This window comes from Myotis lucifugus, unplaced genomic scaffold (genome assembly GCF_000147115.1).
Source record: "Myotis lucifugus unplaced genomic scaffold, Myoluc2.0 scaffold_1, whole genome shotgun sequence".
NCBI classification, from domain to species: domain Eukaryota; kingdom Metazoa; phylum Chordata; class Mammalia; order Chiroptera; family Vespertilionidae; genus Myotis; species Myotis lucifugus.
The window spans coordinates 17,206,524-17,233,731 of NW_005871049.1; the positions used below are offsets into that span (position 1 = coordinate 17,206,524).

The following is a 27,208-nucleotide window of genomic DNA, read 5'->3' on the forward strand; positions in this document are numbered from 1 at the left end:
TTTTCCTTCTTCCTCCCTCTCTTTTCTCTCCCTCCCTCTCTTTCCCCACCTCTCTCTCTCTCTTTCTCTCTCCCCCCCCCCATATAGTTGTCCTTCAATATCTTCAGGGGGGTTGATTCCAGGACCCCACAGATACCAAAATCCTCGGATGCTCAAGTCCATATATAAAATGGGGTAAAACAATGCCTAGTACATATGCACACCCTCCCATCTCCCCCCTCCCACAACCCTACTTCTTGTTGAAGTCATTTAAAAAAAAAACGTTTTCATTCATTTTAGAGACAGGAAGGGAGAGGGAGAGACAGATACAATGAAAAGTAACTAGAGCTAGCTATTGATAACAACACACATTGGTTCTTTAATTCTAATCTCTCTCTGTCTCTTTCTCCCTTCCTCCTCCCCCTTCCACTCTCTCTAAAAATCAATGGAAAAATATGCTCAGGTGAAGATTAACAAAAATATTAATAGTCGCATATATTAAATAGAATTTTTGAAACTGGCATGAACTCTTAATACCTAGACCCAAATAAATACAGCTTACAACTACAAGACTTTCAGGTCTGAGATAACAGCCCAGCAAACTGCTTGAAAAGCGTGCCTTTAACTCCTTCCATGTCGCTCAGATGAGCTCTCTGCGCCTCAGTCCCTGGCTTCCCCCTTTCATTAGGATGAGCGGTTTTTGCTGATTTGTTTCCTTGAGCTGTCTTACCTGCGGCTTATGGGTTTCCCCTCTTTAGTAATGTGGAACTCTGCACATTTGCTTATTTCTGAGGAAACATAGAAAGTCCTGTTTTCCTATTTCTGTCAGGGCCTGCCCCATTCGGATCCAGCTGGGTCAAGCACTACTGCATGTATCGGAAGGCGGCCAAGAAGTTCAACATGATCCCATTTGAGCACAGATCTGGTGGGAAACTTGTAAGTATTTGATTTCACACTGTGTTCTGTGGGAGGGAGTCTTTGAAGGTGTCGCTTCAATGACGTTCATATTCACCGATGATAAATACATTTTATTTTATTTTTTAGGATTAAAATTATTATTACTTTTTTTTGTGTGTGGTCTTTTACTTGACTGCATGGGTATCTCTGGTCAGATGTATTGTGTCTTTAAGAGAGAGTAGAATCCTCTCACATCACTGTGGTTGGAAGATAAACCTAGCACCTACCACAAGTTGTCATCACAGTGTTTACACGCAGATCTGACCTGCGCACGTGTATCCGCACCCCGAAACATGATAGAGGGGATGATCTGTAATGAATTTCACTATGTGTCACTTAGACTTTCCAAATTCTTACTTAGGGAGGCCCCACTTAGTTTGCTCTTCCCATAGGAAGGAACGGCAAAGCCTCATACTGGCAAGAAAAGAGCAGGAAGCCCCCGGCGCTGGCTGTGTGGGAAAGGTGGTCTTCATTTGTGTTTCCAGTAGAAGCTGCAGCTCAGAGCAGTAGTCAGGGGTGTGGGGACAGAGGCCTTCCCACCAGTGCTGAACATCATTGGTAACACATTTTAAGAAAGAAGCGTTTGCTGGGTGGACAGGCATGCTTTTGCGTATGTGACTGCAGAGCCAACCCCTGAAAAAGAATAGTTCAGGTGGCTTATAATACAAACACGTTTCTGTGGTAATGAAATAGACATGGGAAATCAGGTTGATGGACAAGAGGAGGAAGTGAGTGTGCCACTCTCCGAGGCTGACGGGGTTAGGATGGAGCCGGAGGTGCACCTGAGTTTCCTTCCAGAGCTAACTCAGGTCCTAGGTCCTGTCTGCTGAGTGATGTCTGTTTTAGCCACCAAATAACAAATACATTGTATCCATAGTGACTGTGACATTTTGAATATTTGTATATTTGAATGTTGAATATTATCTGGAGATCCTTAGTCTAGAAAATGTTAAAATGTTCTAGGAGTAGCACGACTTCTCACAGTTCTTCACCGAGGACCTGCGTTCCTGCATTGCCTCTTTTTAATGCTTTTAGAGAGGATGGTTTAGGGAGGTAAACAAGTACCACAAAAAAATTAAGAAAAGATAAATTCAGGATGTTCACTTAGGAAACAGAAAAACCATGTAGATTGAGTGGTTCTAGCTTTAGATGACCAGGATTGCTAATCTAGGGCCCTTCGTGGACTTCTAGGTAAGTTCCAGACTGTTCTGAATTCTTTTGCGCTTTTTCTCATGTAATCTTACCACACCTCTGTCAGGTAGAAATTATCCTTCCCCCTTTATGATGGGGAACCGGGACATAGAGAACTTAAGTGACCTCCCAAGTTCCCATAGCTAGAATCAAATTTTTATAGGTCAAAATGGTCACATCCTGGCTATTTTATATGGTATACTATACTAGGCATTAAAAACACACTATTCTTTTAAAAAGAATACAATAAGAGAGTAATACATATTCTAGCATGCGGAAAATGTTCAAGTAGCTCTTAAAATAAGCCCTCCTGAGGTCTTAATGTTGTCGTCTCCAAAGCAGGGTCTAGAAACCCCCAAGGAAAGGAGGACAAAAGTGGTTAAGATTCTAAATGGAAACTAGTTTGGCAGATAATATGTAGGATAAAGAGACTTAAAATCTTTCTCTCTCTCCCCGCTCCCATACAGGGTGCCTCCGTGTGCATATGTTTATACTGTGGTTTTTGAGAGTGTTTAAAACGATTCTTTGCAGGGCGATGGAGAGGTGTTCTTTTTGAGAGAATGTACCAAGAGGCACACAGACTCCATAGACAGAAGATTCTGTTTTGATGTAGAAGTTGCTGACAGGTAAGTGACTGGAATTATTAGACTTCTTAAAAGAACCATTTGAAAAAATGATTTAAAAAAATAAAGATAAATGGCAACTGATATTTCCAGGATGGGAAGAGAATGTTATCTTGTTACATGTCCCGCCTGTGTGCTATTCATTGTGAGCTGTTAGTCTGGGTCCCTGCGTTTAGCTGCAGAGGGATAGCTCATTCGTGACTGACATTTGGAGTCATTCTAAGCAGTGTTGTCACTTAAAAAATAACCTTGGGCCCTGGCTGGTTTGGCTCAGTGGATAGAGTGACGGCCTGTGGACTGATGGGTCCTGGGTTCGATTCCAGTCAAGGGCACATGCATGGGTTGCAGGCTCGATCCCCAGTAGGGGGCGTGCTGGAGGCAGCTGATCAATGATCTCATCATGATGTTTCTCTCTCTCTCTCCCCTTGCCCCTTCTTCTCTGAAATCAAAAAAAATATATTTAAAAAAATAACCTTGGCCTTTCATTGTTGATCTGTGCCGAAGATGTGGCACTAAAGGAATAATGGGGGAAAGTAAGGAATATATGGGTGGCGAAGCTAAAAAGAGGTGCTGGTGACTTCACACAGAACAGTGTTCTTTGTTGTGTGTGGGAATTTTCACTGTCTTTGCTCTTTATGTGAGGGAGGGTCTTAGGATACTTTGTTAAAAGATTACTGTATTTTTCTTATGGTAGGACTTTGTGTTGTTTACTTTAAAAGAATCTTTGCCAGAGAGAAGGAAGGAAGAAAAAGGAAAAAGTTCACCTGTTCATATTACTTCGTGTCTGGCATTTATTTCTGTGTCCTCCGGGGGCACCGAGGGACTTCGTGGTCCTGGGTTTTACTTTGTTTCCAAGGCGGACAGTATGGTGACTCGCTGCAAGCCCTGGTTTTGGAAACAGTGGTGTTCAGATAGGGCTATTGCATATTTGTATCATAAAAGTTTTACATATGAGTTTTTTGTTTTTGTTTTTTTTAAAGCAAAAGTTCATTTCAGGTCAGGACCTAAGAATACAAAAATAACTCATGCTTCCTCTTCCTTTAGATGATACAACTAAATCTGTGGGGTTGGTGCAGAGAGGGGAAATCTGTGCTTCACTTTCTAATAAATGAACTGAGACCAGATAGATAAAGATGTGCCCTTAAGCACCAGGATACAGTTGGCACTACCATGAAAAGGGCAGGCAGCTTAGTAAGTATTTTGCCAGGATTGATTAAAAAAGCGAAGGAGAATGAGCAAAAGAAGTTACATTTCAAGCCAGTAAGGACTGGTTCAAAACTTCAAGAAGAGATTCCAGCTGCGTAATCCAACTCCTGTCTGCAAACACCCACAGTGACGCGTGCTGCGCGCTTTCTAAGTTCCAGACAGTGTTCTGAGTTCTTCTGTGCCTTTTCTCATTGAATCGGGTAGATATTATCCCTCCCCTTGATGGTGGGGACCTTGGACATAGAGAACTTAGTTGACCTCCCAAGGTCACGGAGCTAGGAAGTAAGAGTGGAGACACTCGGCATTCTGCCTCCAAGCCAAGCCCCTAACCACTGTGCCCCAGGCCCCCCAGGCCCGAGTTTTACTTTGTAATCCTGACTTGTCCTACGTAATTGAGGAAGTTGAGTCAGCAGTGACACCAACTAGAAAATGTGTTGCAGGAGGTTAATCTGATTTGTTTTAAAAGCAGGCCCTTCTAGTTCTTCATATATATTGCTCTTATACAATTTATATTACTTTTGCTTAGCTCTATATCTTCTCTAAAACCTTGATCACACCAAGTGCTCTTCATCAGCCACGATCCTGATGATGATTGTGACCTCTTCACCCCCTCACAAAGATTGAGTTGGGCTCGCTATGGAGCTATTTTTATCTGGAGAAGATAGTACCTTGTAAGGAGACTCTTGGAAGACCTTAGAATTGATTTATCCTAGTGGTTCAAACTGGTTAATAAGGAGTCCTCTTTTCAAATAAAATTTTGTGTGTATATAAAACAGGAAAAATCTGGCGAAGGCAGCGCCTGTGCTTGGAGGTCTCTACTCTAATTCTGGGGCTTTGAAGGCATATTTAATGAAAAGTTTGAACGAAGTAGGCTCTTTTCTTGACTCTTACCCTGATTCCTGGCCAGTGGGCTACTGGGAAGTATAGGTAATTTGTCCCTAGTCTATTAGATCATGATTTCCATGTTGGTGGGTACCCCATCTCAGTATCATTTGGTACTGGAGAACCAAATGCAATGCTTTTGGTATGGCGGGCATTCACCATATTTGTTCTGGATTAAATTGTCAGGGCCAGCTTGACAGGTTGAGCCGGGCTGAGGTAGGGAGGTGGGAATTGAGAAAAGAAAGAAAGACAGGAAAGTGGGATTGGGAGGACTCCAGTTCTCAAGGAACTGAAGCAAGTTTATTAGCCACACAATCCTATTTATACACAACACACTGAATAGGAGGTCTGTCAAGAGGAATGTATTCTTTGTTCCTCTTAATCTCTAAGGGAGAGACACAGCAGAAGGACAAGTTCTCAGTACAGCATATCTCAGTAAATAGTTACAGACTTCTTGGTAAGCCATGAAAGGCTGTTCTCATTCTACAAAGGTTGCTCTTATTCTACTGATAACCGCCATCCAAACAAGTCTGGGAAAACTGTGTGGGTAAGGGTCCCAGCCTTGTTAGCCCCTTCAGGTGCAAGGACCTTGCCAGCTTACATCTGGCCCCCAACATTAAATGACATTGAATTGTTGCTCAGAAGATAGAATTGGGATTAGATTCAGTCAGGCAGCTGTCAGTCAACCATCCTTTTCTTCTGGACCACACGCAGTACCGAGCTCCAGTGTGTTCATTCTGCTTAAAGGAAGTGAGCGTAACCCATTTCCGAGCACGTGAGGCTTGTGAATGGGTTTCTGATGGGATTTGTACAGAGTTCTTTCTGGGCACCTTCATATAGCAATTTCACAGTTGATTGCACATGTTTACTCTAAATATATTGTATCTTCTCTTCTGGTATTAATTTTTGCTGCTTTTTATTCCTTGTGTTGGAAAAGAAGTCAGTAACATAGGCTTGGGTAGGGAATCTTTTTTTCTGCCAAGGGCCATTTGGATATTTATAACATCATTCGAGGGCCATACAAAATGATCAGCTTAAAAATTAGCCTGCCATATTTGGTCAGACGTTTACTTAACTCACCCCTAATGCCTCGGCAGGGCCAGACCAAATGATTTCGCGGCCATATACGGCTCGAGGGCTAGACGTTCCCCACCCCTGCGATAAGCGATACTTCATAAATCGCAACATGGAGCCTGGGCTTGCTTTGGTCTGCGTGCATGTAAATGCAGAGCTTTCACTCAGTTGTTGCATGAGTTCAGATCAGATTTGATTCCATGTAACAGAAAGACTCAAGTAAGGTGGCTTAAACCCGGTGAAAGTTGATTGTTTTCTCGTGTTCAGGAAGCCTAGAGAGGTGGTCAGGCAGTGGCTGATAAGCTGCCCCCTGTTGTGCATGGTTTGCCTTCCTACTCACTTCAGGCCCAAGGTGCCTGCTCCCGTTTATCACATGGCATTGTCTGTTGTTGTAGGAACACGTTCTGGAGGTTACATGCCACTTTTGCTCACATTCCATTGGGCTACATGGGGTTGTATCGTTACACCTAGTTGCAAGGGCGGTTCAGAAATTGTGATCTTTTGTTTCCAGGCATCCATATGCTGTTCTAATAGTTGGAGAATCTACTACTGAGAATGAAAGGAGAGTGGCTGGTGTGTGTGTGTGTCCAATTAACTGTTGCTGCTTTCATTATCAATGCTTTCATTATCAATGGTTAGATGGATGTGTGCTTCATTTTCCTCCCCTAAATTCACTAAAAGATTACTTTGACTATTTCAGCTAAAATAGTGTTTTCAGCCACACATGTGCTTAAAAAAAATGAAAAGATAAACCCACAGATTAGGAGAAAACACTTACAAATTATATATCTCATAAGGCACTTGTATCCAGAATATATAAAGAACTCTTGTAACTCAATAATAACAAGACAAATAGCCCAATTAAAAATTGGAAGAAGATATGAGTTAGACATTTTTTAAAGAAAGTATATGTGGCCAATAAGTACATGAAATGATGCTTAACATCATTAGCCATCAGGAAAGTGCAAATCAACCACAATAAGATACCACTTCCCACCCACTCGGAGGGCTATTGTGAAAAAGTCAGATAGTAAGTATTGGTGAGTGAGGCTGTGGAGAAATTAGAACTCTCATACACTGATGGTGGGAATTTGAAATGATGTAACTGTTTTGGAAAACAGTTTGGCAGTTCTTCAAAAAGTTAAGCATAAAGTCACCCTATGACCTAGAAATTCTTCTAGCTGTATATGCAAAAAAAAAAAAATGAAAACCTTTTTCTACATAAAAACTTGCACATGAATGTTCCTAGCAGCATTATTCATACTAGCCAAAAAAGTAGAAATGACTCAGGTGTCTACCAACTGATGAATGGATAGATAAGATCCGTACGATCAAGTAAGACCTGTAATAAAAAGGAATGAAGAACTGACATGTGCTGCAATGGGGATGATCCTTGAAAACAGTACACCAAGTGAAATAAACGCATCACAGAGACCACATATGTATGATTTCATTTATATGAAACATCCAGAACAGGCAAATCTATGTAGACAGAAAGTAGATGAGTGGCTGCCTAGGGCTAGGGGGCTTGGAGGGAAGTGGAGAGTGACAGCTAATGAATGTGGGTGTTTTTTTTAGGGGGGGGGATGATGAAAACATTTGAACATTGATTTTGATGTTGGTTATACAACTGAATATTTTTAACAAGCCATTGAATTGTATACTCGAAGTAGTTAAAATGCATGGTGTGAATGATATCCCCATAAAAATTAAATGAAAGGGAACACAGCTACAAACGAATACTTACCATAACTAAAACAAGATTCTTAAAAATGACTCTAAACATTGACTCCAGGCCAGCCACACTTCAAATACCTGGGGCTGTGAACGGCCATGTCACTCACCTCAGGCTGTAGAGGAGTGTTGCGTGGAGCTGTTTTCCCCGTGGCAAGCTGTAGTCTTTCAGAGAGGCTGCTGTCTTCTCTGAAGGGTGAAACCTTGCCCCCCCCACGCCCACCTCTAACAATTGTGTTATATAATGTGCTTTTAACTTGATTGGCAAGCTTGCCACATGTCCCATTGTGCTGTGACCCCCACACATTTGCCTGATAAATAATTATCATTCTTTGAAATTCTCCCACACATCATATTCAGGCACTGCTGAAAGAAAATGTGCTGCTTCCCATTTCACTCTTATTAATCTGACATTTCAAATATTATATTTGTGTTTGATTTTGCCCTGTTCCTAGTATCTCGCTCTTGGAAGGATGGCAAGATACTTTTTACTTTGGTAATTCACCCCTTTATATTTTAACAAAAATGGTGGGAGGATGAAGTCTCCTGTGTATTTGAAGCATTGTGTGTTTTAGAATGCTTTTATACCAGTGACTTTATTTATCATCTGTGTGCATGGAAGTGTACTGTTTGTCACTTTGAAAGGGTGAGTTAAGATGTGTTGCTTCCAGAAACCCATGCAAGTGGACTGAATAATAAGAATGTTACTGTAGCCCTAGCTGGCTTGGCTGCATGGATGGAGCATCGACCTGTGGACTTGGGGGTCCTAAGTTGGATTCTGGTCAAGGGCACATGCCTGGGTTGCAGGGTTAATCCTAAGTGGAGGGCATGCAGGAGGCAGCCAATCAATGATTCTCTCTCATCATTGATATTTCTATCTCTTTCTCCCTCTCCCTTCCTGTCTGAAATCAATAAAAGTATATTTAAAAAATATTACTGTCGCATATTAGCTGTAGTAGTATTTGTAAGTGTTTTATAATGCATGGCATTGAGGCACCTAAACAGTTGTTCACTGTGATTGGCACTGCGGATGCAAGACTAAACCAGACACTAAAAGGTCTGATCTTGGAGAACTTACAGACCAGGAGGGTTTACAAACAAATAGTAGTTCAGAAATCTGCTTAAGGCACTTTGGGAGCTGAGAAGCAATTGGGAATGGGGTTGGCTGGGAAAGCTTTACTAGAAAAATGGATCTTAAATTGAATTTTGAAGATTTAGTATGTGTTTGGAAGCTCAGTGGAACTGAGGCCCAAGGCAAAAGGAATTATAGAAGTCTTGAGAAAATATGTTGAGAAAATTCTTTAAGTCAGAGGTTCTCAACTGTGAGCGATTTCTGTCTGGGAACCTTTCTTTTCCTTTTTATTGCATTTATTGGGGTGACACTGGTTAACAAAATTTTACAGATTGTCACAGCTGGGGTGGGGAGGGACTGGGCAGGCCATGGGTGCTGACATCTCGTGGATGGAGGCCGCAGTGCTGCTAAATATTTAGCACAGGAGAGCCCCCTACAACAAAGGGTCATGTGGTCCCAGATGTTAGTAGTGTTACTGTTGGGAAGCCCTGCTTTTAATGCATTTAGGACCAACATCTCCAACAAATGTGTGTGGAAGCAAATGGAACTGTACTGTTTTCTTTTACATGAATATATTTATGAGGTCCATATTTTAATTAAAAAAAAGTGTAACAGTAGCTTAATTAGTTATAGTTCAGGGGATGATTTAAAGCCAGAATGGGAAGGGCTGTGTGTGGCTTTGTCCTGTCAGGAATGCTGCATCCTCCAAGAACTCTGAGATTTTAGGTAGAGAGAATAGGAAAGGAAGTTATTTTTTTTAAAGAATTTAGATGGGATTGGTAGAACATGGAACAAATAGAATTAGAAACAGCATCTCATGTATATAGGCTTCTGTGTTTTTCAGAAGGGTAAGAATTTGCCCTATAAATGATGATGTTGGTAGTGGATACTGAAAGCCACATTTCATATTGCTTCCAATATTTAAGTAGAATATAAATTGACATTAGTATGAATTTGTTGTTAAAATGCATGCTGAAGGACATTGGAGTCTAGGTCATGGAAAAGTTTTTAGCTTTTGAGTAAAGCTCTAATAAATAATTGTGGACATGTGTTTTCATTACTCTTGGATAAATACTGTGGAGTGGGATTTCTGGGTCTATGGTTTTGTGTGTGTGTGTGTGTGTGTGTGTACATATAAGTATGTATATGTGTATTAGTATATGTATGTATGTGTGTATATTTATATCTATATGTTTGACTTTTTAGGAATTTGACAGTTTTCTAAAGTAGTTTTATTTTCTCACCAGCAATGTATGAGAGTTCCAGTTTTCCAACCTCATACCAACTTTTCATTATGTATTCTTTTCCATTTTAGCAAGTCATGGCTAGTTTGTTGACCACACGTTTTCATGTGCTTTCTGGACATTTTTATTTCTTCCATTGTGAGGTGTCTATTCAAATATTTTGCTCATTAAAAAAATTATGTTGTTGGTCTTTTTATTTTATTTTAAGTAACCTGGATACAAATGTTTTATCAAATATATCAATTGTGAACATTTTCTTAGATCTGTGGTTTGCCTGTTCGTTTTCTTCATAGTGTCTTTTGATGAGCAGAATAGTCTAATTTGGCTGAAATGGAATTGATCAGATTTTTAAAACTTCATTGGTAGAACTGTTTGCTCTAAGAAATCTTTTCTTCCCAAGGTTGCAAAGATATTTTTCCATATTTTCTTAGAAAAGCTTTTTCATTAGTCTATGACTCATGAAAATTTTGAGGAGGATGTATGGTATGATCTGTGGAGGTCGAGTATTATTTTTTCTTACACAGATATTCAGTATCTCTAACACCATTTGTTGAAAAGGGCTTTTTTGTCATTGAATTATTTTGGCACGTTTGTCCCAAATTATCTGTGTATGTGTAGGTCTGTTTCTGTTAATAGATTTTCTATTCTGTTCAGAGATCTATTGCTCTGTCCTTTTGTCAGTTCCACACTGTCATTATTACTGTAGCTTTAGAGTAAGTCTTGAAGCCGGGTTGTGTGATTCCTCTGGTCTTTTTCAAAATCATTTTGGCAATTCTATATTCTTTGTGTTCCCATCTAAATTTCATAATCAGTTTATTTCCACAAAATAGCTACAGGCCAATACTATCAATGGTGGAGCATTGATAATTCATGAGTATGCCTTTTCATTTATATAGTCTTTAATTTCTCTCAGTAATTGTTTTCAGTACAGGGTTCATGGATATCTTTTGTTAAATTTCCCTAAGTATTTTATATTTCCAGATGTTATTTTGAAAGGTAGGTGTTTTAGATTTCATTTTTCAAAATACTCTGGATACATGGAAATGCAGTTGGTTTTTGTGTCTTACAATATTGCTAAGTTCATTTATTTATTTTTTTTCTATGTAGTTTCTTCAGGATTATTTTATGTACACAATGGTATCATATGTGAATAAAGGTAGCTTTCTTTCTCTTCATTCTGTATGTCTTTTTATTTCTTTTTTTTGGTCTAATTGCATTGTTTTGTAATGTCTTTGTGTGGATTTGATATCAGGCTTATGGTGGCTTCAGAAGACATGGGAAGTTTTCAGTTTTGCTCTGTTATTTGAACGTGTCTGTGTAATATTGGAATTATTTCTTTCTTAAATTTTTGTGAGAATTTACCAGTGAAGCCATGATGGGCTGAATTTGTGTGTGTGTGTGTGTGTGTGTGTGTGTGTGTGTGTGTGTGAAGTTTAAAAATTACAAGTTCAGTTTATTTAGTGGGTAAAGGATCATTCAAATTTTCTATTTTTCTTTTGTTAGTTTTGATAAACTGTGGTTTTTGAAAGGATTTGTTTATTTCTGCTAAGCTGTTGACTTACTGGCATACATTTCTTCATAATGACCACGTATTTTTCATATCTATAAGACCTATAGTGGTAACTTTTTTTCAAGCTTGATACTGGAGATTAAAAAAATTCTTGGTAAGTCTTGCCTAGGTTTTCAATGTTGATATTTATTTCCGATACATCATATTGTCCATTTTATATTTCATTGGTTTCTGCTTTTATTTTTATTTAGTTTTACTAGCTTTGGATTTTGTTTTTCATTTAATCACTTCTTAAGATGGAAGGATTGATTTTCCATGTTATTGTTGAATGTAGACTTTTTAAATATATAAATTTCTAAGGACTGCTTAACTTGCATCCCACAGATTTGATGTTTGGTGTTTTCATTGTACTTTTTAAATTTTTTTTCTTGTGATTTAGGGCCTGGGTATTGAATTACAACTCAGGTGTTACTTAAAATATGTTTTAAATTTTTCAAATGGTTGGGGATTTTCTACATGTAATATTGTATTGCTTTTCTACAACATACTCTGTGTTTTATCAGTACTTTGAAGTTTACTAGACTTGTTTCATTACCCCAAATGCGGTCTATTTAGTAAATGATCCTAGTGTACTTGAGAACAATGAGTTTTCTGCTGTTGTTGGATGTAGTGTTCTCTAATGTCAGCTTTATCAAGTAGGTTGATAGTGTTGCTTAAATATTCTGTATTGTTTTGATTTCTGATATTACTCTATCAATTGCTAAACTAGGGATGCAAGAATCTCTAACTATGGTTAGGACTTGTCTTTTTCCCTTTAGTTTTGTCAATTTTTATTTACTGTATTGAATATTTGAGATAATGTTTTGTGCATGTCCATTTAGGATTGTTATATCTTCTTGATGATGTGACCCTTTTATCATTAGGAAATGTTTCTGCTAATAAACTTTATCTTGAAATATACCTTGTTCAATATTAATAGAGCCACATGAGCGTTCCTTTGCTTAGTGTTTACATGGCAAATCTTTTTCACCACTTTCTTTTTGCCTGTCTTTATGTTTAAACTTCGTTGTTTATAAACAGCACATAATCGAGTCCTGCTTTTACAAAAATCCAGTCTTTTGATTTTTTATCAGGGTTTTAGTTCATTTATGTATAATGTAATTAATAATTTGTATGTGTTTAAGCCTACCACTGGTTTTGTTTTCTATTGGTCCTGTTTATTCTTTATTCTTCCTTTACTTTTCAGTGGCTTCAATCTTTTTAGTATTTAATATAGTCTCCTGTTTGATTTTTCATTATGCCTCTCTGTGTGTGCATTTTTACTAGTTATCCTAGAGAATGTAATATCAACTTTAAAATTATCATTGTATCTACCTTTTCATAAATAATGTAAGAACCTTATAACAGTAGACTTCTAATTATCTCTCTTTTGCTTCTGTGCCCTTGTTATATTTTAATTCTGCCTACACTATGAACCCAGTAATACTCTACAACTTCTAATTTATGAAATCAATAATCAGTAATCTTTTTTAAAAATATAACATTTACTTACATATATGTATATCTACACATATATATGAGGGTGTGTGTGTGTATGTGTGTGTGTGATTTTCTTTGGTCTTTTCTTTTTTATACCAACATGTTTATTATCCACTCTGATTTTTTTAATACTTTTCAGCAGAACTGAATTTTTATCTTGTGCCATTTCCCTGAAGTTCCTTAGGCTAAATTAATTTGAGCATTTCTTGTAATGCAGGACTGCTGGAGAAAAATTCTTAATGTTCTGTCTGTCAGAAACTGTCTTTATTTTGCCTTCATTTTGGATGCATATATAATTCTACAATGATAGTTTCTTTCCTCACAGCACTTCAAAGAAGTTGTACCATTTTTTCTCAGGCCTCCATTTTCCCCCCCCATGGCTAGTCATCCATCTTTCTTATTGTTCCCCTATATGCTGTCTTTTGCTTTTGCTGCTTTTAAGATTTTCTTTTTATGATGTGCCTAAATGTGGTTTTCTTTGTTTAATCCTGCTTGGGGCTCATTGAAATTCTTGGTATGCGAATTGATATTTCCTATCAGTTTTGGAAAACCTTAGCCATTATCTCTTCAAATCGTTCTTCTGCTCCATTTTTTCTTTCTTCACATTCTAGGATTCTGATTGTATAATGTTAGACTATTTGATACTTGTTTCAGAGAGACCTGCAGGATTTTAATTGATGGAAGTGACTGAGTGACAAGATGATGAGGCTGATGCCACTGGAAGAGAATTTTTATTACATAGTTTCTGAGAGAATAAGCCAGGTCACGCCATAAAGATCCATGTGGGGAAACATCAGGTTTGGGTCAGGAATCAAGATTGGCTAGTTTGAATAATATTGGTGAGCACTGGGCTATAGGGGTGGTTTTTGGTTGTCTGGTACCTGGCCCTGGGGTGATGTAGGGCAGGGGAAATATTGGGCTGATGGGAATTCAGTAAAAGGATTGGTTGGTTTGCATATGAAAGGTGTCCTCCTGAAGTCTTCATCATTATTTTATTTTCCATTCTTGCATATCCGTTTGTCTCTTTTTAATAGTTTCCAATTCTTTGCTGAAATTCCCTTCAGTTTATGCACGCTGGCCACCTTTTTTAGGTTTCTGTCTAATCTCTCCAGTCCCATACCTGGGTTATTTCTAGGTATGGTTCTCTTGACTTAACTACTTCCTCTTTTGACATTGGGTTACATTTTCTTGCTTCCTTCCTTGCCTTGTATTTTTTTTTTTGGGGGGGGGTTGAATGCCAGATATTGTGTGTAAGAGCTGTAGAGATTAAAGTAATATTTATACCTGATAAAGAACTTGTCCATTTGTCCATCAGGCTACTAATGTGCAAGGCTGTCACTTCAGTTGGCATGAGCTGACTAATAGCTTTTCTGCCTAGTATTCTTTCGCAATATTAAGAATTTTCTGGTAGAATCTCCTTATGTCTGAATAAAACTGAACAGAGAGAGATCGACCTTTGGTCCTGAGAACCAAATGTGGAGGAAACAGACCAAATAGTTAACTGTGCTGTCTTGGAAGTGGAATTAGGATGGGGTGAAAGTGACTTTCTGGTTTTGTAACAATAAATATGTATTTCTTTCATGAATAAAAATTTAATCATTGCTACCACCTCACGCCCATTAGATGCCTTTTCCACACCACACAGTTCTCCAATTCTCTGCAGAGACCAACTGAATGTCCTACAACTGAACTCATTCTGACAATAACCAGTCAGCACAGATCCTACCAGTTAGGGGCTCAGTCCCATAAGCCTGTCCTCTCCCAATTTGGGTGCAGTTTACAAGTCCAGGTCGACACCTGTGCTTTTGGCTGACTGGTTATAAATTGAGGGTTACCGTGATCCTCTCGGGTTCAATAGTAAGTTGGGCCCTGGCCAGTGTTCTCAGTGGTTAGAGCATTGGCCAGTCTACCAAAGGGTCTCTGGTTCCATTCCTGGTCAAGGGCACATGCCTGGGCTAAAGGTTTGATCCCCGGCCCTGGTCAGGGCTTGTGCGGGAGGCAGCCGATCGATGTGTCTCTCTCACATTAATATTTCTCTCTCAAAATCAATGGAAAAAATATCCTCAGTGAGGATTAACAAAACAAAACAAAACACCCGAAAAAATAATATATTGGGATCTAACAGAAGTCAGGAAAATAGTTCATTTGCTATTGCCAATTTATTACAGAAGAGGATATTTAAAAATCTATACATTAACAGCCAGATAGAGAGATATATTGGACAAGGTATGGGAGGCGAGGATTGGAGCTTCCATGCTCTTTGTGAGCATGCCACTCGCCCAGCACCTCCGTGTGTTCATCAATTTAGAAGCTGTCCAAATCCTAGGGTTTTTTTTAATAGATGCTTCCTTGTGTAGCAGATGATTGATCAAATCATTGGCCATTGGCGATCCTTGCCCAAGAAGGGGAGGGGAGGATAGGGCTTAAAGTTCAAATTTTCCAATCCTGTGGTTGGTTACCTTGGCAATCAGCCCCCATCATGGGGCTATCCAGGAGCCCCCAGCCTCCGTAGTGTGCAAAAAGATACAGAGATTCCAAAGGTTTTTTAGGAGCTGTGTGTTAGGAAATGGGATCAGAGACCATATATATATTTATTACTGTGTCACACCCAGCACTTCTGCTGCTGGGTGTATGCCCAAAACAATTGAGCACAGGGTCTAGAGGAGATCTTTGTATGCCTGTGTTAATAGCAGCCTTGTTTACAATAACCCAAAGATGGAAGCATCCCAAGTGTCCATTGAGGGATGAATGGATGAGCATAGGCATACAATAGAATATACAACAGAATATTTGTCAGCTTTACAAAAGAAGGAAATTCTGAAATATGCTACTCTATCGATGATGAAAATGGAGGATATTCCAAGTAAAATCAGCAAGTCACAAAAAGACAAAACACTATGATTCCACTTGTAAGTGTTACCTAAAGTAGTCAGATTCCTAGACTCAGAAAGTAGAAGGATAGTTGTCTGGCGCTGGGAGGGAAAGGGAATGGGGAGTTCTTTAATGGGTACAGAGTTTTAGTTTTAGAAAAGGAAGAGTTCTGGAGCTTAGCTGCTCAATAATGTACTCAACCCTGCTGAACTATACAGGTAACATGGTTAAGATGGTAAATTTTATGATGTGTATTTTCTTCTAATTAAAAGATTAAAAACAACAACAACGTAATCACCACCATGAAACATTAGAGAGTAGAAAAGGAGGTTTGTTTTCAGCAGCTGAGGGGTAACCTGATTGTTCTGTGTCTTTCAGGCCCGGCGTTGCCCTGACCATGCAGGCGTTTTCAGAAGAGGAGAGGAAGCAGTGGCTGGAAGCTCTGGGTGGAAAAGAAGCTGTAAGAATAATCAGTGGTTGCGTTTTATTTCAAATCCTGTAGAGTTGACTTGTGTTCGTTTTCCTGTTATTTTTATTTTATAATATTTGAAAAAAGTTCCCTGCTGAAACTGGTGCTTGAATTAATCTCAGACATGTTCAGAATTCGAGTAATTTGGCTTGAGGTGGCAGCAGCACACATGAGACTGCTGTATCATTAGTTTTTATTTTCGATTTTTTATGACTTGCCACTCTGATTTGCTCTGCTTGGGGAAGTCATCTGAATTCTCCGTTTCTTCTCTCCTACCTGACAGTACTTTGGATGATGAACACAATAAAGGCTTGCAATTTATTTTGATCTCAGTGGAGGTGGGATAGTAAATATGAGGCAGGGCAGGCAGTCCTATAAGCGACTGCTGTAATTATGTTGCTTGCTTTAACAATTTGTGATTTAGCCTAATGGAATACTGTACACAGTGTTATGCAGCCTTAGTGAATGGGCCTGTGTATTTGGATTGGTTTGAGGGATAAAGTCAGGAATATAGATCCAGAGGCACAGAAATCCAGTCTGTTTGCCACGACTTTCATTTCAGTGGCGTTTGGGAATTGAGATTGGGCAGATCATGCGTTGAATTGGGGACTTGGGATCATTATAGAAACAAATCTATATAGAAATAAATCTGTTGCCAAAGGCAGTCTCACCTTGAAGACATGTATAACCCTTCTTTAGAGTAAAGAGTCAAGTCATCCATTTGAGATACACAGATAAAGGCAAGTGTGCAGAAAGAAAATATAGTCATGCACTGCAGATATGCACCACATATGCTATGGTGGTCCCACAGGATTATAATGGAGCTAAAGAATTCCCAGTGTCTACCATAGCCTTTGTGAGGTATGACTCACGTGTTTGTGCAGAGATGCCTTTGTAAACAAACCTACTGTGCTGCCAGTAGTATTAAAGTATAGTCCCATTTACAATTACTATAGGAGGCTACAGCATCTAGGTGTTTGCTCGCACCATGATGCTATCACCTAACAATGCATTTCTCAGAACATAGCCCCTTTTGGTAAGCGGCACATAACTGTGTTCAGCTGTGTATTTATGTGGCAACAGTTCAGGTACTGCGTAGTTTTTGCAGGTGCTATGTATGCCTTGCACATAATGGGGAGGCACTAGAATTCTTAGAGGCAGCCTGGAATGATCACCTATCTATTTCAGATGTGGTTATTTACATGATGGGCCCGAGTCATCGCTTTCTGAATTAGGTAAAAACCAGGTTTTAGAAATAGTGGCGCAAAAATGAGCTTCACCTTACGGATCAAAATGCAGCAATGACTTTGTCCTTCTAGAGTTGGCAGGCTGAGCATTTCATATTTGCATGGGTTTTCAAGGAGTTCCCAAGGAATCGTGGTCCCTTCACCTTGTTTTTGCTCCCTCAGTGAGAGACGGAGTGGGCTAGCTGTCTACATTAGAGCAGATGATGGGAATTCCCCAATACCAGTGTACTTTTTGCAAAGTCCTAGGTGTGCCTACTAGATCATTTTTATTGATTTGTTAAAAATACTGTTTCCCCTTTTTTCTCTCTTACCAGCTGCTCCATACTTTTAATAGAGCCATCATCCCAAGACCAGAAGGAAGTAAGTGCTAATTTATAAAACAGACTGTTTGCCTCCCTCTTCCATGAATGTCTTTGTTTTCATTACTGATGTCAGACTGTTGCTGGGTGCTCACTCTCTGCACCCTCTCTACGCTAGCCCTCCAGGTACTATGTGTTCTGCCTTATCCACTGGGGACCTGTTCAGATTTCCTGGGCTTTTGTAACCCTCATTGATCCCATCTCTGAGCATTAAAAAAAAATTCTTTCTCTACAGTTACTTTCTCTAAAAACCCAAAATATATTCTCTGTCATTCATTTTGATATTTATTCCTATAGCCATACATGAACACATAGGAGTTTCAGGTATGCGTCTTTCAACTTCCTCCGTTGTAAGTTCCTGTTGGTAGGAGCTCTTTATCAGGTCTCTTATTGGCCACCGCTCCCTCACCCTTGATGTCCTATATCCTTAGAGTCTCGGCATGTGGCTCCACAAATAACATATCATGGCATCTTAGAACATACTCAGATATTCTAGGACAGTGATTTCACATGCATTGTATGTATGCACTAAAGGAAAATGAAGTACTGCTTGGCTCTGTAGTCTGGATTTTACTGAGGTAAACCAAACATATGATCAGATTTGCTAGATTCTTTATGAATTTACTTTTGATATCTTTGGAGAAATTAAGACTGCATTTCTCACATGTCCACAGTTTGGAGACATTATGTCACATAACGTACAATTTCAGAATTACCATGATGTGCATATCACTTGAGCCAAACGTATGAATAAAAGACATCTTTTCTAGCCTGGCACTGGAAAGTGACAGTGTGCACGCAAGGTTGTAAATGTACTGCAGCATCTTCTTAACTTCTTTCTGCCCTCCCTCCTCCTCCTCCTTTCCCTCCTGTCTTCCTCCCTTCCTTCCTCCTTTCCTTCTTTTTTCTTTCTCTCCCCTCTTTACCTACTTTCCCCTCTCTCTTTTTTCTCCTTCTCTCTTTTCTTCTTTTTTTTAAATAGAGAAATGGAAACATGCCTTTAAAAAAGTTTTGCCAAGCAGAAAGAATCACTTGCATTTTCTTAGCAAACCACTGCCCGATTTTCCTCATTAAAATTATTTTGAAGCTTAGCATTAAACCTGCATAATTTATATTCATGGGTTGTTCATGCTATCCCCGCTGAGAGGCAAGAGTTAGCATTACTGTTCCCTAGTTCTAAATGCAGAACTAAAGTATTTACTTTCCCTGTTTTCATTTTGACACAAGAATTGTCTTTTATTAGGTGCTCAAAATATGCCAGCCTAATCCATAGGCAAGAGTCTGTATTAGAAAAAAACTAATATTATATTTTCAAAATTATCTACTACATGAATCATCTGTTCTAAATTCATTGTGAAAACAATAAAATATTAAATGCGTAGAGCATGGAATAAAATATGAAATTCTTTTTGAAGCTCATGACCCAAATAATGTTTTTAAAAAGTGTTTCTTAAATATTTTCCCCTAGGTTTTAAAAAAATAGTGTTATTTCTCCAACTGTCAAGTAATTTAAAAACCTTTCCTCATATATAACTTTTTAAAACCTCCACTCGTATATAATTTTAAAAAAAGCTGTTGTTGGAACTTTGGCAAAATGTATCTTAACTATTTCCAGATAGCTTCCCCTAAAGGTTTTGTATCACTTTCTTTTCCATTGTGTGATGTAAGTTGTATTTATTAGTATAAATGTTTTAAACAGTAAATTTATTGATATTGATAGTAGATGGCCTAATAGGCCAGTAAGTGCTCCTCTAAATATTTGAAATTGTCATTTACATTATTTAAACAGGGAATACATGACTTTTGGCTTTCTTTTTCTTAATAGGGAAATAAAAATTAAATTAAGTTTAAATAAATTTTCTTGTTTTTGTAAGGAAGAGAAATGTAGGTAATTAATTGTGCCCTTCATGTTTTATCACTATTTCTTTTAGGTGCACAGTTGGATAAGATGGGATTCACAATTCTCAGAAAGTGCATCAGTGCAGTTGAAACACGAGGTAACGTGATTATCTGAGTCCTTTTATTCATGAAAGTTGACAGGTATGTGAAATCTGAGAGACATTTAAAATGCTCATTGCATGGTTGAGTGTCGTAAAGGGAAATACATAAAAGAATGGGCACATTCTCCATGTCAGAGATTCCGTTGTTCATTTATTGTGTCAGGATGGGGTTTTCTTTTTCATTTACATACTCCTCCCTGCACTGAAAAGGAGAATCATGGAAGAATCAGCAGTGTTGGGCTGCCAATCTTAATCACCTTTTGTTCATGCACTGTTGAGATATTCCCATATCCATGGTCATGTTGGCCTCCATCGAAAAAATAAGTTTCTTTGGTGTCTCATTTACATATAATAAAGTTCACTGACTTTAACAATACAGATTGATGAGCTTTGACAAGTGTATACAGTTGTAGAACTACAACTGCAATCATAGATTGCTCTCTCTCCTCAAAATCCCTTTGGGCCTCTTTGCAATCAATCCCTATTCCTTCCTTGGCCCTTGGCAATCACTGAGCTGCTTTTTTGCACTCTAGTTCTTTTTAAAAATAGCGTTTTATATAAGTGGATTAATGCAGTATATCATCTTTTGAGCCTAGCTTCTTTATTTGGCTTAATGCTTTTGAAATCCATCTCGGGTGTATCCTTAGCTCATTTTCTTTTTATTGCTAGGTAGACTTCCATGACATGGATGAACTGAATTTGTTTATCCTTTCACATGTTGATAAACATTTGGGTTGCTTCCATCCTAAATTGAGGGGAAGCTAATCCTTTCCCCAACCAAAAGTTCACGGGCATTTCTTTACAGTCCCTGAGGAAAAACAGGGCTGTGGCACTTTGCAGCCCTTCCAGCCGACTTCAGAGAAATAATCTGGTGAAGTACTGGAATATTGAGAACTTAATTCACTTTCATGCATGTACATTCCAGGCCTACTTTGGATGACTTAGTGAGATGAAGCATTGCATTCGTGTTTTCTGTCAAAACAAGGCCTTTGTTATATACAAGCCAGGACTGCTGCCTGTGAAATTAGCGTGCGCGATATGAGCTGTTCTATGATTTGGGGATTTGCCCATCAATTACAAAGACCTCAGCCACAGAGAGCCTTTTCTCCCACACGCTGTTACAGTGGCCATGGAGGCTCTGACAGTTTTCCTTCATGTCCACCTGCGCTGAAGTTGAACTGACAGATGTCTTCATTTTCCTCGTGCTTCCAGAATTTTCAGACTTCAGGAAAATACTGTGATTTTCATATCTCTCACTTCTTATTCATGTTTCTGTTTTTCCTGAGCCTCTTAAGAACCTTAATTGTATTACTTGTATGTTTATTATTTTGATAATTAAATTCTTTCCCCAAAAGTTATATTTTATACATTTTCTGAACAGATAAAAATCTGTGTAGAACTCTTTCTTATTGATCTGTGTAGCTTTTGGGAATCTTATGTACATTGACTAGAACATGCAGGGTGGGGCAAGAGTAGGTTTATCATTGTTTGTGTAGAAAATAATGCACTAATTAATGATAATACAAGAATAAACTCTGTTTTGTGTATTCACAACTGTAAACCTACTCTTGCCCCACCTTGTATATATTAGAACCTATATATATGGAATGTATTTTTATTATAAATATATTAAGTTGTTGGATTTTTTTTCTTTTTTAATCCTCACCCGAGGATATTTTTCCATTGCTTGTTTTAGAGAGAGTAAAGTAAGGGAGGGAAGGAGCGAGGGAGGAGAAAGAGAGGGAAACATCGATGTGAGAGAGATACATCGATTGGTTGCCTCCCAAACAAGCTCTGATAGGAGCTGGGGATTGAACCTGCAACCCAGATACTTGCCCTTGGCCAGGAATCAAGCCCGAGACCCTTCAGTTTGCAGGCCAGTGCTCTAACCACTGAGGAAGCCGGCCAGGGCTGGATGTTTTTAACAGAAGAATGAGTCTACAATTTTTAAGTTAGGTTTTCCCATTTAAATATTAAAAAAACACATTTTTTTTCAAATCTTTTGTTCTCTAAGGGCTTCCATTATTAAAGCCTTTTGTTTTTAATGGATTAATAGACTAAAAATAGAGTTAAAGAATCAACTGTCAGATGATATTAAAAACTATAGGCCCGGTGCACAAAAATTTGTGCACTCGGGGGAGTTCCCTCAGCCCGGCCTATGCCCTCTTGCAGTCTGGGACCCCTCGGAGGATGTCCACCTGCTGGCTTAGGCCCGCTTCCTGGCGGATCGGGCCCAAGCTGGCAGTCAGACATCCCTCTGGCAGCCCGGCAGCCCTCAGGGGATGTCCACTTACCAGCAGGGAGCAGACCCTAGCTGCAGTAGGACATCCTTAGTGCTGCTGAGGAGGTGGGAGAGGCTCCCGCCATCACCGCTGTGCTGGCAGCCATCAGCCTGGCTTGTAGCTGAGCAGAGCGCCCCCTGTGGGAGTGCACTGACCACCAGGGGACAGCTCTTGCATTGAGCGTCTGCCTCCTGGTGGTCAGTGTGTGTCATAGTGACCAGTCATTCCCAGTCGTTCTGCTGTTAGGGTTAACTTGCATATTACCCTTTTATTATATAGGATAGAGGCCTGGTGCATGGGTGGGGGCTGGCTGGTTTGCCCTGAAGGGTGTCCCTGATCAGGGTGGGGGTCCCGCTGGGGTGCCTGGCCAGCCTGGGTGAGGGGCTGATGGATGTTTTCAGGCTGGTCACACCCCCTTCAGGTTGGGGGTCCCCACTGGGGTGCCTGGCCAGCCTGGGTGAGGGGCTGATGGCTGTTTGCAAGCTGGTCAAGCCCCCCCCAGTGGGGACCTTCACCCCGTGGAGGTTTGGCCAGCCTGGGTGAGGGGCTGATGACTGTTTTCAGGCTGGCCACACCCCCTTTAGGGTGGGGGGTCCCCACTGGGGTTCCTGGCCAGTCTGGGTGAGGGGCTGAGGGCCGTTTTCAGGCTGGCCAAGCCCCCTGGCGATGGAAGCTCCCAGCCGCTCCGTGGCCACGCTGGCTGAAAGCAGGTATCTGGGGTTTATTTATTTTCTATAATTGAAACTTTGTTGCCTTTAGTGGAGCTCAGAGCCGGCTGCGGCAGGCGGGAAGCTTGGTTTCCTCCATCACTGGGGCAGCCAAGCCTCCTGCTCGTTCCAGCTCCGTGGCTGCTGGCCGCCATCTTGGTTGAGTTAATTTGCATATAGTCGCTCTGATTGGCTGGTGGGCATGGCTTAAGGCATAGCGAAGGTATGGTCAGTTTGCATGTTTGTCTTTTATTAGTGTAGATAATGAGGAACGTTAGAGAATCTCTGAGGCTTTTAATGCTAAATTTGGAAGCTCTTTCAAGGAATTTGGTCTTAATGATTTCCCCCCAGTCAGCTGTAATTGCTGTTGGTATTTTTTTGTGCTACAGGTGTTGTTGTCTCACTTTATTTCATCAGTCAGAATAAAGCTAGTTTACGATATGTTCCTCTATCAAGAGACCCACAAGTGTCTATTGTTTAAAACAGCAGGACTTACTTTTCTCTCAGGTATGGGTAGGAGGGCTTTGCTTATCACTGATACCTGGCCTTAAAGGTGCCTGGTCCCTTTTGCAATCCAAAGAAGTTAAGGTTCCTGGTGGCTGTGCCTGAGGGAAACAGTGCTGGAAAGTGGGGATGGAGGGGCAGAGAATGCAATGCCCCTGGGACCTAACTCAGATACAGAGAACCAACTGCTGGTTGCTGGAGGGGAATGGGGTGCGGAGATGGGAGGCAAAGGGGAAGGAGATTAAAAAATACAAACTTCCAGTTATAAAATAAGTCATGGGAATGTAATGGACAGCATAGGGAATACAGTCAATAATATTGTAATAATTATGTAAGGTATATAAATGTTGAACCACTATGTTGTACACTTGAAACTCATACAACGTTGTACGTCAAGTATAATTTAAAAAACTTAAAATAAAAAATGGTGGAGACCAGAGGAAGGACAGGAGAGGATTATGGGAGGAAGGGCGACAGTGTTACTCTGAAGGAGGTTTACTTATTCATGAATTGATAAGCAGTTGTCAGGTTTAAGCTCCAAAGTGGTGAGATAAGATAGGCATCTTGGAAAGATTCTTAACCTCTGGGACTCTTGATTTCTAAAAGAATGTAACTCGGAATTTCATTCATGCTGTCTTCCTCCATGCATGTTTGTGAGGATAAAAGAGCTAATTTTTGTACATAGTAGATATTCATTAACTATATTTGTCCTCTTTCCATCCTTCCCCTGAATTCTTTTTAATTGTGAAATGTCCATGTTCTTCCTTTAACAACGATATTGCATGGTGTGTTCATTACATTTCATGTATTTATCTTGTTTCTGAAACTTGACTCTTTCCTTTAAGTGGAGAAAACGTCTTAGTGTTTGCCTGCTTCTCTTCATCTCTAAGTTTGGTCAGTGTCTTACACATATAGTAAGCAACTGCTTTCTGTTTGAGAATTCAGAGATTTGATTAAAATGGCACCTTAGCACCATTGTGTGTCCCAACAGTTTGTAAAATTATTGGAAAAATTTATTCTTCTATATGTGGTTGGAATTAGTACTTTCAAATAACATGAAGGATTGGTTTTTACTGCTTTATCAGTTTGTCAGCATCTTTCTGCATTCTGGGTAATATTTTAGATATCAATAGAAAGTTGTATCATATTACATGTGGAAGAGTCTTAATGGTTTCAGATCTTGGGGATTCACTACCTAATTTCCTTAAGCAAATAATTCCCCTTCCTAAAAAGGAACCATCTCCCATACCCAGTACATTGTCTTAGACTGGAACTGCAAGACACCTAGTTTTTCAGGTACTTGCATTGTAAAATATGCAAAAACCAAGGAAGACTCTTTTTGCTTAAAAGCTTCTTTTAGTTGCTATTTTTTAAATAGTCATCTTGATTTAAAATTAAATTTGTATGCAACTTTTGTTTATGAAGTTTCCCTTAAAAAATCTTCCATATGTGAATAATTTGAATATTCACTTTAATTTCTAGAGTATGGCATTAAAATGTCGGTCTAGGCAAGCTGTCAGTTATCAGATTCAGCCTTGTAACAAGCTGTGAATTCACGGGCTAGAAGTAGGAAGCCACCTCTAAGATGTGACAGTCTTAGATTTGTCACATGTAAAAGTGAATTTCTCTTTCTTTGAAAAGTAGTTTTAGGTTTTTGGAAAATTTTTCTGAGGTTGGGTTGAGGATTTTTCTGTTTCCAGAGCATTTCCGGAATTATATGGGGTCTCATGATGGGCTGGAAGAAGATAATAATGTAGAGTTTTAGTATTAATCTTTGTGGGAGGGAAGACGCCCAAAGTGAACTCGCAATATATTTTGGCATGATTGCACATTAATCTTAAATTGCCAAGGGCAAATTACGTGCAAAATGAAGAAAATAAAGAACAGCTGTCCCCGGGAAATTTTACAGCCAGTAAATGAAAGTTTTTTGCTCACTGTCTCTTTTTCAATCATAATATAATGGGTGTGAGATGAGTGTGGGTGGATACAGAGGACAGTCTTATGTGGGAGGAGGGAGCTCAGGAGTCTTGTGGTGTCTGCAAAAATGCATATGCAAAACCGAAATACTAAATCCAGGCTAGTCGGGACTGATTATTCATTTTCTCAATTAGTCATCTTATTTGCTTTAAGAACAAATAAGTTTCCAAAGCTATTAGCTGCCAGATGAATGGTTGAATAAGATTAATAGGGACAAATTATTCAACTGTCTTGCTACAGAGTAGGCATGCTAGATTTTATGTGTTTGGTTCAAATTCTGCGATGAGGTCCCTGTAAGGCTCTGAGGCACTCTTAGCATAATGGTGAAGAGCGTGAGCTCAGAACTCAGCCTTGTTTGGAAGACTTATTAACTCTACAACCAAGTTAGTTACTTAACCTCTCCATCTCTTGGTTTTATCATGTGTAATAGGGGCTAAAGGTAGTATCTCTTCCCCAGGGTTGTTGTAAGAATGCTTGAGGCATTGGCATATATTAAATGGTCAGTAAATGTGAGTTGCTTATTTAGAGATAAATCTATTAAGTGAGCCCAGTCATAGTTAAGTAGTCCCATTATTGTTTCAAGAGTCTGGGAGCACTGAGAAACTTTGCTTAGTTTTTAAAAACAAGTAAGTTATATAGGGAAATAAATCACCTAAGTTTACTGTATCTATTAACTTTGTGTGGCTCTTCTAACCAGCAGCAAAATTACCTAGTTTGGCATTCAACCTTCTGTTCCTCAGTGTCCTGCAGACACTGGAGCAGTCACATGGCCAAGGGACAGTGAAGAAAAGGGAAGAGGCTCAGCAAGGATGATCTGAAGCTGTCCAAAGAAAGAGATCCTCCAACGTTGCCTAAAATTGTTTAGTCCCTGATGCCGCAGCTGCTCTGAGTGGAGGCAGGTGGCAGCAGGGAGACACGGTCTGGCCTTTTCTAACGTCCTGGTTTCTGTAGAGAGGGGATGACAGGAACCTTGCAAAACGCAACGGCCGACTTTTGCCTTGACTTTGAGTCTCTTCATTGACTTATATAAGTAAAATTTTGTAATGACTTAAGCTACATGAATGATGAATTTGAAAATAAGACATATCTTGATTTAACTGTCCCTTCCATCCCATCTTACTTTAATTACTTACCTATTCCGGGATATGGACATGTTAAATGGGCTTTAGTCAACACTTTCTGGATGTTTCCTACAGGAAAGAGATTGGAGGAAAAAATGCTGGAGATATGGTTCCTTTTCTTAAAGGGTAGCTTCAATGTAGTTTCAAGACAGTAAAGGCTTTGAGATTTTATGCTGCTTTTATAGATTTTCTGCATCATTTCATGAATATAGTCGAAGACATAAGACTCCTGGGCCATAGAGGAAGGTCAGCTTATTACTCTCACATAGTAGGTTGCATTATAGGAGAAGAACTCTGAATTTAGGAAGCAGACTCTTCTATAAAGGTGGGCAAGCATGTCGGCTCTTTGCTCTAGTTGGAGACACCAATCTCTATTTTCCAAAATTACACATAAACCTGCTTTTTGCTCCAGAGGGAAATGCTGGAGTAGAGGGTGTCTGCCCGCTCTGGGTGCTGCTGGCAGAGGGGAGTGGGTGGGTGGTACGATATGAGCAGATGCTCTGTGAGCAGTGGAGACCACTATGGCAGATCCCAGGTGCTGTGCTGTGTGTCTGCCTCGGTCCTGTGGGCAATGGTAAGACACTGACAGGTTTGAGAAGCAGTGTGTTCAGATCTCTGACAGGAAGTGGAATGGATGGAAGTGGTGTGGCTGTGGGAGAT

General features: G+C 39.6%; 1 protein-coding gene across 2 annotated transcripts in view; it reads left to right on the plus strand.

Annotated features, from left to right (window-relative positions):
- The window catches only part of ARHGAP10 (Rho GTPase activating protein 10), a 248,028-nt gene that overhangs the window by 112,244 nt on the left and 108,576 nt on the right, over positions 1–27,208 (plus strand). For both annotated transcript variants that reach the window (XM_006081762.3, XM_023754958.1), the window contains exons 9-13: positions 809–915; positions 2,659–2,753; positions 16,261–16,342; positions 17,913–17,958; positions 19,889–19,954. In XM_006081762.3, the coding sequence (XP_006081824.1) occupies positions 809–915; positions 2,659–2,753; positions 16,261–16,342; positions 17,913–17,958; positions 19,889–19,954 (396 nt within the window). The remainder of the gene's footprint in view (positions 1–808; positions 916–2,658; positions 2,754–16,260; positions 16,343–17,912; positions 17,959–19,888; positions 19,955–27,208) is intronic.